At 40.1% G+C, this 10,611-nt stretch overlaps 2 protein-coding genes across 2 annotated transcripts; both read left to right on the top strand.

The window, feature by feature from the left end:
• Positions 1-4,520: 4,520 nt before the first annotated feature.
• On the top strand, positions 4,521-5,765 carry LOC136781819 (uncharacterized). Its single transcript, XM_066740821.1, has one exon. The coding sequence runs from the start codon at positions 4,521-4,523 to the stop codon at positions 5,763-5,765; it is 1,245 nt and encodes a 414-aa protein (XP_066596918.1).
• Positions 5,762-7,538, top strand: LOC136781818 (uncharacterized). The gene is made up of 2 exons (XM_066740820.1): positions 5,762-5,773; positions 6,597-7,538. The coding sequence occupies exons 1-2, from the start codon at positions 5,762-5,764 to the stop codon at positions 7,536-7,538; spliced, it is 954 nt and encodes a 317-aa protein (XP_066596917.1).
• The last annotated feature ends 3,073 nt before the right edge of the window (positions 7,539-10,611 follow it).

Here is a 10,611-nt window from a genome sequence, read left to right as displayed (position 1 = left end):
GATCGCGTTCGCGTCCCAATAGGCGACTTCCTACTAGACCCGGGCGCCTTCGATGTACTTTTGATAATACCCGAATATTTATTTATACAGAGGGGGTCCTAACCCTCGTACGCGGCTATTGGGGATGGGGTGCTAATATAATAACTCGCTAATTTTGGTAAAACTCTCTTTATTATAATATCAATAATCAATACAAGGTCCGTTTCGCGTTACACGGTAGTGGGGAGTTACGCTGGGTCCTGCGTGTGGACGCGGCCTAAGTGGTGCGAACGCGGCTGAAGTCCCGATGACGTACTAGCTAGCCTCGCGCTCGAGCCACTAGTTGGCGTTCGCGGCGGCCCCACCGAGTCACGCGGTACTCGCGCGCCACCGGCGGATCCCTAGGCTAACTACTACTCGACGCTACGCGGATAAGTCCCTCCTTCCGCGCGTGCGCGTCCCGCGACGGTTACCCGCACTCGCTCCGTTCCCGCGCTTAAACACCACAACGACCCGGAGTGTTTACTTCCGTAAGCCTAAGGTCGCGAGTCCTCACGATAATGATACTAAGTCCGCGGCCTTGAAATGATTGAAAGGAACGTCCCAGTCAACGGTCAAACTCACGCGGAGTCGATGTAATCGCGAACACTTTTACTAAGTCGCGCTTTCACACACACTGACGCGATGTACAGGTCCGACGGAATGACCACTCCACTAAGTTGCCCGCTTACCCTTGACAGGTGAGCCGGGCCAACGGCTCCCTATAAAACCGTTCGGTGCTACGAGCCCTAAAGCCCTAGCACACCCCGGGACGTCACAGGACTATAATACAAGACGAATAATCACCCTTACTTCAGCTTTCTAGGGCTGGCTCTCTTCTTTCCCGCTTTTCTCTCTCTCTCTCTCTCTATCGTCCCCCTCTCGGCTCTCTCTCTCTCTCTCCTTTTCTCTCTCTCTCTCCCTTTCTCGCTCTCGCCCTTGGTGGCTGGCCCGAAGGGCTTGGGTGTCCCGTTGTCCAATATGGGTTCGCGGCTCCCTGGCAGTCGCTGCACCTTTCCTTTTCCTAGCTTTGGCGTGGCGGCTGTCAGTGGGGTCGCACTATATCGGCGGCGGGGCACTCTCTAACACTATGTGTCACCTTTGACATCTAAACTACGTGTGTCGGGGCAGTTCGCGGAAGCAGGTAAGGCCCTGCGCCTGTCCCGCCGCTGCCCCGCTACACCCATCGTGCGACACTAGGAAGCCGACAAGTTATCGATCCTAGATCAATACTTATCGGTTGATAACTCCCTAGTTCGCACGCGACCCGCCTATCTAGCGCTTGAGATTAGCAAAGCGCTAGATGGCAGCTATTGTAACGCTGCGGGAACGCAACGTTACAGTACGTACAAACTATTTACACTTTTATCAGTAAAAAAGATATCCTTCATATTGCTAATGAAATGCTGGTTATTGTAATATACATTGTTGCATAGTTCGCTACAAATATGGTGAAATTGTTCTCAAAATAGAGCGTAGTACAGGATTTGCTTGGCAGCTACATATATTGAAAATATTATTGCAATAATTTTTTATAAAGGGCATAAAAAGTAAAGGGGGTTCAGCGGGGTAGTAGCATGCTGCAAAGATTCAAGATGAAGTATTAATTTTAGATGAGTGATTGAAATGACTAGCTTTTATCTTATTAGTGTGCTTAGAATTTTTAGTTGGTGAGTATAATTAAAAATTTGCTTAACGCTTTTTGCATCAAGAGATACGGTAGTGTCTTGACGGCAAGGCTACATTTGGGGTAAAGCGGGTTCAGCGGGGTCAGTAACATGTTGCAGAGATTCAAGGTTATGCGAGCGAAAAAATAACCCCAAAGAGAATCTGTTTTACCATCTAGGAAACTGCTTTTACCGACTGGGACCTGATGTCAGACGAGCGGGGGTGTGACGTCAAAAGGCTGCAAGTATCCTCCCGCACCCCCGCAACCCTCTCGCCTCTACCTGCTGCGAGCTCACGTGGAGCCTCCGATTTCCCCCACCACCACCGCTTAGCACTTCTTGGCTCCCCCCACTACCTCGCAACCAGGCTCATCCGAGTGGACAGGAGTGGGGGGGGGGGCTAGAATCGGCATAGTATGTCTACTGGTGTACATCTGGATACAAATCCAATTCTGAAAGAGTTCACTTTTTTGTTGTGCCTAAGGATCGGGATATAGTGAATTTATGGCAAAAAGCTATACGAAGAAAAGATTTCATCATACGGTCAGGACAGTTTCTTTGTGAAAAACATTTTTCAAATAATGATATATTGTGGAAACGTGAACTTTTAGATGCTAATGGACAACTGCTTGGAGTTGTAAGTATTGAATTGAAAAGTTTGATTTTCATTCCAACTTTTCAGAAGATATTAAATTTTATTTTAATTACATAAATTATATAAATTTTCAGTCACAATACAAACAACCAAGGTTGCGTAAAGGAGCAATACCCTCGCAGTTCCCATAGACAGAAGCTTCAGAAGTACGATTAATTGACCAAACATCTGAAGATATATCTTTCGCAGCAGGACCTCATGTTGAAGCTGTTCCAGTATCAAAGTTTTGTTTTTCGGATTTAATAATTTGCAAAACATTAAAATTACCACCCAATTGGACTAGAAATAGTGTTATTTTTGACAATGTGAAGATTGAGACCTTCGTTAGACTAAAATGTATAAAAACTGAAAGCAATTATATAACAATCAATTTAAAGGAGCTTATTGTGCAAGAGAACTTAAAAGTAAAAGTTAATGTGTTGTGCAAACCTTTGAATGAAAGTGTTTTAGATAATTATAATAGCTCTGTAAATAGCATTGAGGAAATAGAAGTTAAGTTGAATAATTTGGACTCAACAAAAGTTTGTTCTGGATTATCTGTTGTTAATTCTACACGTGATGTAAATAATTCCACCATCAGCTATATAGATATTGCTGGCACAACATGTCACATAAACTGTTTCTTGCTCCTTGTGAAAACTACTAGTGCCTGTTTCTTCCGTAGAAGATTATAAAGTACTTTGAGGAAGAGGAATTGTAGATTAATGAAGGGAATAAAAATTGAAAGGATGCGCTTAATGCTATCCCCAGAAAAAATGCTGAAAGTGAAAGAGCTAAAAAGAAAAAGGGATTTAGCTCTTAAAGCCCAAAAATATAGTAAAGCTCGTATTCCTAAATTAAAAAATAATTTGAAAGAAAATCAGAAACACGTGGCTAAAATGAATAGCCAAACATTGGAAGATCTACTAAAAAAATCAAATATTGTAAAAAATGAATTCATCGTTATCAAAGAAATTCTAGCACATGCGAAAGTAAAAAGTAAGAATGGTCAAAAATATTCAGAAGAATGGATGCTCTTGCGCATGCTAATGCATATGCGCTCTCCAATGACATATGACTTCATTAGAAGTACTAAAATATTACCTTTACCATGTGTTCGCACCATTCAAAGGTAAAAACATGATTGAATAAAATATTTAATTTTTAGTATAAAGTATAAATGGTAATAATAAATATTTTTTCAGATATTTGTCAATAATTAATACTAAATGTGGTTTTGATTTAAACTTTTTTGAGTTATTTAAAAAACATTTTCAACAAAAAAATGATATGGAACGCGTTGGAGTTATTTTATTTGATGAAATTGCAACAAGAGAGAGTATTTCAGTAGGCTCAGTCAATTTAACTTATAAAGGCCTGATTGATTTTGGTGATGATGGATGGAAATCAAAAAATATAATGGATAAAGCCAATCATGGACTAGTTTTAATGTTCCAATCACTTTACTTAAAGTTCACGCAGCCTTTCGCAGTTTTTGCTTCAAGAGGCCCAGTTACAGGGACAAATTTAGCTATCATAATCATGAAAGCAATAACATTGTTGGAAAAAGCTGACGCTCGTGTACATGGAATCATAAGTGATGCTGGCTCATCAAACAGAAAGCTTTGGAAGGAGCTAGGTGTTTCTAGACAAATCGGCAATCTAAAAAACTATTTCGAACACCCTACAGAACTGTCAAGTAGCATAAGTTTCCCAGCAGCCAAGGTCTACTATAAACGCCTAATTGATTCGAAATCTCATTCAAAATTGTATCCATTTGCCGCCACGACTGGTGTACAACAGTCAGACCCCACGGTCACACCCGAAAGGGTTTGGCAATCCCCGGACGCGGGGAGGGGCGATAACCAATAGAAAAAAGGGGGACCAATGCTGCTGGACGACCAACTGATCGTAGTCAGTACATCGATATCAGTCGAGCACATCACAATAAAGTCTTAATTGAAATTACCAAAAAAGATTTCGTTTTTTCTTTATTTTGGAATAACCCAATCCAACAGGAATTGGTGCCTCCTGTGAGGTCAAAGTGAACCAAAATTAAGAAAAATTTAACAAGAAAGGACCATTCATTCTGGGAGAAGCATAATCATCAGAGTCCTTCAGGAGGAGAGGAAGCCAGAAAAGAGGGTAACTACAAGTCAGCAAGGCAGTAAGTCCATATACGGATTATTAAACTATATAAAATGGCTGCAAGAATTCAGCTAATCAAACAAAAAAGGGAAACACTAAAATCCCAAATAGAACATCTAGAAAGGATACTCAATGAGGGGAAAACGGATCGTTCTTCGCTTAGACTGCGAATGAGACGTTTAGAAGAATTGTTTCACATATTCGAGGACGCGAACGATGAGCTATTAGTCTTAAATCCATCAGAATCACACCATGCCGAGTATGCGATCATACAAGATAAGTATTACAAATTAGCAGCTAGGGTTGACAATCTGCTGATTTCAGCGAATGTTCTCAATTTTACGGAGACTTCAAGCGACCCTAGTATAAGTAGTCGGCAATCGAATACTGAGAATAACGGTAGAGGTAGACATATTAAACTACCGGAAGTAAAACTTCCAACGTTCGATGGGAAATATGAAAGCTGGTTGTCGTTTAAAAACTTATTTCATAGCATGATTGATACACGAGATGATTTAACAGATACGGATAAACTTCATTATTTGAAGGCCGCGTTGATTGGGGACGCTGCGAAAAAAGTCGGTATATTCACAATATCAGACATAAATTACGCGAAAGCATGGGAACTGTTAGAACGTTCTTATGAGGTAAAACGATTATTAGTATCGCGTCATATCTCTTTGATGTTTGAGCTACCGCAAATCGAAGAAGAATCCACAAGCGGGTTCTCGAAATTAGCTGACGAGATGCAGCAACATGTGGCATCATTGAGCGCATTGGGTGTTAGCGTGACAGCTGAAACAGCGATACACATATTAGAATCTAGATTACCGACGACCACTCTGAAAGAGTGGGAAAATTCATTAGAGAGGGAAGAATTACCTACATTAGACAAGATGTATGAATTCCTTTACAGACTAGCAGTTTGTGCATCGCGCCGTGATAGAATTAGATCAGCGGAACTAGACACGACAAGCGGTAATATTCCAACAAAAAAGAAGCGTTTGCAATATCCCAATAAATCCTTCATGACTAATACAACGCGTAATTGTACAGTATGCAGCAAAGAGGTTCATCCTTTGTACAAGTGCGGTATATTCAGGGAAATTACGATTCCGGATCGCATCGAAGCGGTAAAAAAGGCCCATTTGTGCTTTAATTGTTTACGATCCCACAGGGGAAAGCCATGCCGTTCGTCAGGTTGTACAATATGCCAAAAACGACACAATACACTAATTCACCGCAGTGAAATCGAAACAGTTAAGACTAAACCTGACGAGACAAAGAATCAAGCATGACTAGTCAGGTCAGATTTCAAATCCCATTTCGGCCATAGTGTAGTGAATGCAATACAGTCACCTCTGTTGCCTACTGCGTTAATCCATGTAAACACAGGCCAGGCGAAAACACGTTGCCGCGCGTTACTTGATACAGGCGCGACCGTCAATTTCCTTTCCGAATCTTTAGCTAAGAATCTGAATGTACCTATAGAACCGTATTCAATATATATCAATGCAATTGATGATATGTATACAGCTGCTAAGGGAATAACACAAGTAAAAATTCAGTCCATGCATAACAATTATACGAAAACGATCACGTGTCTAATTGTTCCTACAATTTCAAACTTAATACGCAGCGAACCTATTCCTCGTAATTTAATCAAAATTCCGAAAAACATAAATTTGGCCGATCCTGAATTTCATATACCGCGGAAAATTGATATCCTAATAGGCTCGGGCATCACCTTATCCTTATTAATGATAGGACAAATAAATTTAACGTCAAACAGCAATGACTTGTATTTACAAAAGACAAGACTAGGATGGGTAATAGCGGGATGTCCGCCACTTATCAATCAAGCGGTACAATATAATTATTTAACGAGTCTAGAAAACGTGTTGACGCAATTTTGGAACGTGGAAGAAGTTTCACCAAAAAATAGCAATTCTTAAGAAGAAGCAGATTGTGAGGCACATTTCCTAAAAACGGTGTCGCGAGACTATGAAGGTAGATACATTGTTCGCCTACCTTTTCGAGAAAAGGGCAATTTAGGAGAGTCACGGTTGAATGCGGTCAGGCGATTACTGACCTTAAAAAGGAAATTGAGTACTAATACGGAATTAAAGGAACAGTATGACAAAATATTAACTGAATATATAGAACTAGGGCACCTGTCCCCCGCGAGAGAAACAACGGAGGAAACATATTATTTACCGCATCATGCCGTATTCAAAGAAGAAAGCAATACTACGAAAATCCGAATCGTATTTGATGCGTCAGCAAAGAAAGATAAAGGAATCGCGCTAAATGATACTCTTATGGTAGGGCCTACTATTCAAGATCGGTTGGTATCACACTTAATAAGGTTCAGGACTTATCGATATGTACTGACAGCCGACATAGCAAAAATGTACCGACAGGTCTGGATGCATGAGGACGATAAACGATACCAACGCATTTTATGGCGTCAAGGCGGTCAAATAAGGGACTTCAATTTAAATACTCTCGTTTTTGGAATCTCGTCTTCACCGTTTCTAGCCACTAGGACGCTACAAAAATCGGCAGACGACGAGTCACAGAATTATGCTAGAGCCGCAAAAATTCTAAAAACACGTTTCTATATGGATGATTTAATAACGGGCGCAGATTCCATAAATGACGCTAAAACCATAAGAGATGAGATAATAGTGCTTCTCGCAAAGGGCGGTTTTATTATAAGGCTATGGGCGTCGAATAATTATGAAATAATTAAGGAGCTTGACCGATCATCAATTCACACAAACTTTACGATAGAAATTAATCGAACGCTAAAGACGTTAGGCATAAAATGGTGCGCGAAAGAAGATAAGATTATTTATGAACCTGCGCAAATTCGTGTTGTCGAAAGATTAACTAAGAGAAATGTTTTGTCTGAAATCGCTAAAGTATATGACCCTTTAGGACTGTTAGGACCGGTAATATTTTACATCAAAAGATTGATGCAAGATGTATGGTGCTCGGGAATACATTGGGATGAGTCCGTGACCCAAGAAGTGTATTCTAAATGGATAGAGTTTGCTAGACAGTAGTAAGGCTAGACAGGACCTGGATGAAGTGTAGGTGAGGGGAGGTGAAGAGTGGTGAGGGGGTTATTCCAAATAAGGATCGAGCCATATATGGGCATGTCCAAAAAAAAAGTTCCGAACCAAATATGGTTATGTCCAAATATGGTTCGTGTCCGTTTTTGGGTGGGTGGGTGGTGGGGTCCCCTGGCCCTGCCCCTAAGGCCCCGCCCCCCCCACCGCCACCCTTTGTTTCAAAATCCCGTGCGTTTTTCCCGCCGCCGCCGCCGAGGGGTGGGGGTAAAGGGTGTAAGAGGATGCGTACCTGGATGCGCGCCACCGACAAGGCCCCGACCCCGTCGGCAAGGCAGTGAGTATCTTTATCAGCATGAAAAAAGTATTAATATTTTAAACTTGTGTGTGTGTGTCGAGATAGAGAGACGAGGAGGTATTCGCTACCATAAGCGCGCGTTAATAGCTCCTGCCTGTCTCATACAAATGTTTTTCGTAACCTTAAAACCCCTCTCTCCAGTGAGATGGAGGAGGAGGAGGAGGAGGAGGAAATTGAGGGTACCTCAATTATTCTTCAATTGGTTAAAAGAAATCTAATTTCAATACTTCAATTGTTCTCTATATGTATATAAAACAATTAATGTGTAAATTAATTCTCTACTAAACATATTAAAATATTTTCTTAATTAGCATTTTGTAACAGTATGGTATATAAAAGAGAGTGAGTCATATTTAAGAATATTACTGTGATTCAAGTGTGTCTATCGTCAACGGTAACGAAGTTGGTTGATTGTTTGAGAAAACTTCATTTCCCTCTCTCTCTCTCTCTCTCTTTATAGAATATTTTTTGTATTATCAATAACATATACATATACACAATGGTTGATTGCTTAAAAATGTTGACTTCCTACGAGAGAGAGATTCGTGAAAAATATTACTCTTTAATGGAAAATACATCATCATCGATTGAAGATTACATAAATTTTATTAAAAAGTGTAATAAAGCGATAAAAAGTATAAAATCATATATGAATATGAAAATTGGTGTGGGAAGAAAAATAAGTGCAGAGGCAAAACTTAATAGAATAATTGGTTTAATGAGAATTATTGAAAGAAAAAAAAAGAGTTGTTTAATGACAAAAAATGAGAAAATTGGTGGTGGTGGTGGTGGTGGTGAAAAGAAAATAAATAAAACGAATGAAAGAAGATATATATGGCAAGAAGTACAATCAAATTTCAAAAATAGACTTCAAACTGGTGTTATAATAAATGTGTCACATATTGAACCAATTAACTTTATGTTGGATGTAAAAGATAGTGTTCTCCAGTTTATACAAAAAGCAATTTTTAAATTTAAATTTATCAAGGTGATGTTGATTTTTAGTGGATTATTTGTGTCAAAAAATAATGAGGAAGTAAAATATTTCAATACAAATTATAAGATATTATGCGAATCTGAAAATATCATGAATTAGTATGAAATTGAAATGTCTAACATAAAAATTCAATTAGAAGAATTTCAGGAAAGAGATTCTGGTTGGGCTCTTTCGAAAATAATAAATATTGTTATTCAAATTATTAAATATCATCCACTGACAGCATCATCGTATATCAAATTACCTCAATGGATTCAAAATAAACATGCTGTTATTAATGTTAAAAATCGAGGCAAAGATTGTTTTGCATGAGCAATAATGACAGGATTATTTCCAGCAAAAAAAAATTGTAATTTATTATCATCTTATCCTCATTATAAAAATTATTTGAATTTTGAAGGTTTAGAATTTCCAATATCCATTTGTTTGCGTATTATTACTATTTAGGCGTACATTTGAAGTTCAGATCAAGCCCGCGTTCACGGCCTATAATTTGTACGATACATGTATATTACTCGAAAGTAGGGCCCAGGGACAGGAATTACTCCGCGGGAGGAAAGAGAGCGCCGGGCGACCTGATCAGCATTCATTCGCCAAATCGAGACCGAGTAGTACGATAGTCCTGGGACGTTTTGGGTGATTCTCCTCACTGACCGGAGGACGGTACTATTTTCGAAGGTTTTACTGGTATAGCAGGAGGACTGTCGGATTGACGGTCTGTGTGAGAGTTCGTGGGCGAATTGTCCGGGAGTGCCTAGCGCTGGCCAGCGATTTATGGATCATAGATAATATTCTATACTGCGTAAGTCTTGTACTCTTAATATTATCCATCGAGAGCTTTTTCCCCTCCATAAGACGAGGGTTTTTTTATGCCGGATAATTTATGTGAGATCCAAATAAATTAGTGTGCATGTACGGATCAAATCAAGTGTTACTTTCTTTACCCACCTTCCCACAGGATTAAACAGTATCAGCAGAGTATCATACAACCAACCACGATTAATTAACCCATTAACGTTGTGACCATGTACTATATTAAGATAGTACATGTTCACTAAAAAGATATATATATATATATCTATCTATAGAACATTGAGACATATTATGGTCATATTATCAAGGGCATAATATCATGTCCTATACGCTTGGCCTACCTATCATCCGAAATATAGTATAAAGTTCGATGATTGATAGGTCATAAAGTAGAGTAACGATCGTGGCCCATAAGTCGTATGTTAAATGGGTCTAACGAACTACGGCCTTCCGCGGCTCCCGAATATTCAAGTTGAATTTTCGGAAGAAGTTAGACCTTGGATCTGATTGGTAGTACCAATAGCTTAATCGTCTCCGCCAATTAGATTTAGAGTTACGAAGAGTTGGGGATAAGGGACCAACAGCTCGTTGCTGGTGTCTCCCGATTTTTGCGACACTCGTTATTTAGTTCTGAAAAGGATCAGACGTATTTTCGGCAACTCGTTATCTAGTCCTGAAGGAGATCAGTCGCGATCTTAGCAACTCGGAAATTGAAGACTCGCATCGTAGCAAGTGAAAAGTGTGGAAGCTACTCGACTCCGCTCTGCTCAGCTCTGCCCTGCCCTGCTCTGCTCTGCTTCGACCTGCTCTGCTCACCTCTGCTCTACGCTGCTCGACGCTGCTCTGTCCTGCTCTGCTCTGCTCTGCTCCGATCTGCTCTGCCCTGCTCTGCTCTGCTC

The sequence above is a fragment of the Prorops nasuta genome, unplaced genomic scaffold, assembly GCF_024137725.1.
Source record: "Prorops nasuta isolate Cenicafe-Biocafe unplaced genomic scaffold, Cenicafe_Pnas_1.2 PNAS00024, whole genome shotgun sequence".
Classification (NCBI taxonomy): Eukaryota; Metazoa; Arthropoda; class Insecta; order Hymenoptera; family Bethylidae; genus Prorops; species Prorops nasuta.
The sequence above is the reverse complement of the archived record's forward strand: the minus strand, read 5'-3'. Positions and strand labels throughout refer to the sequence as shown.

Coding starts and splice junctions, on each gene's coding strand:
- LOC136781819 (XM_066740821.1), top strand. CDS start 4,521: ATGGCTGCAAGAATTCAGCTAATCAAACAAAAAAGGGAAACACTAAAA.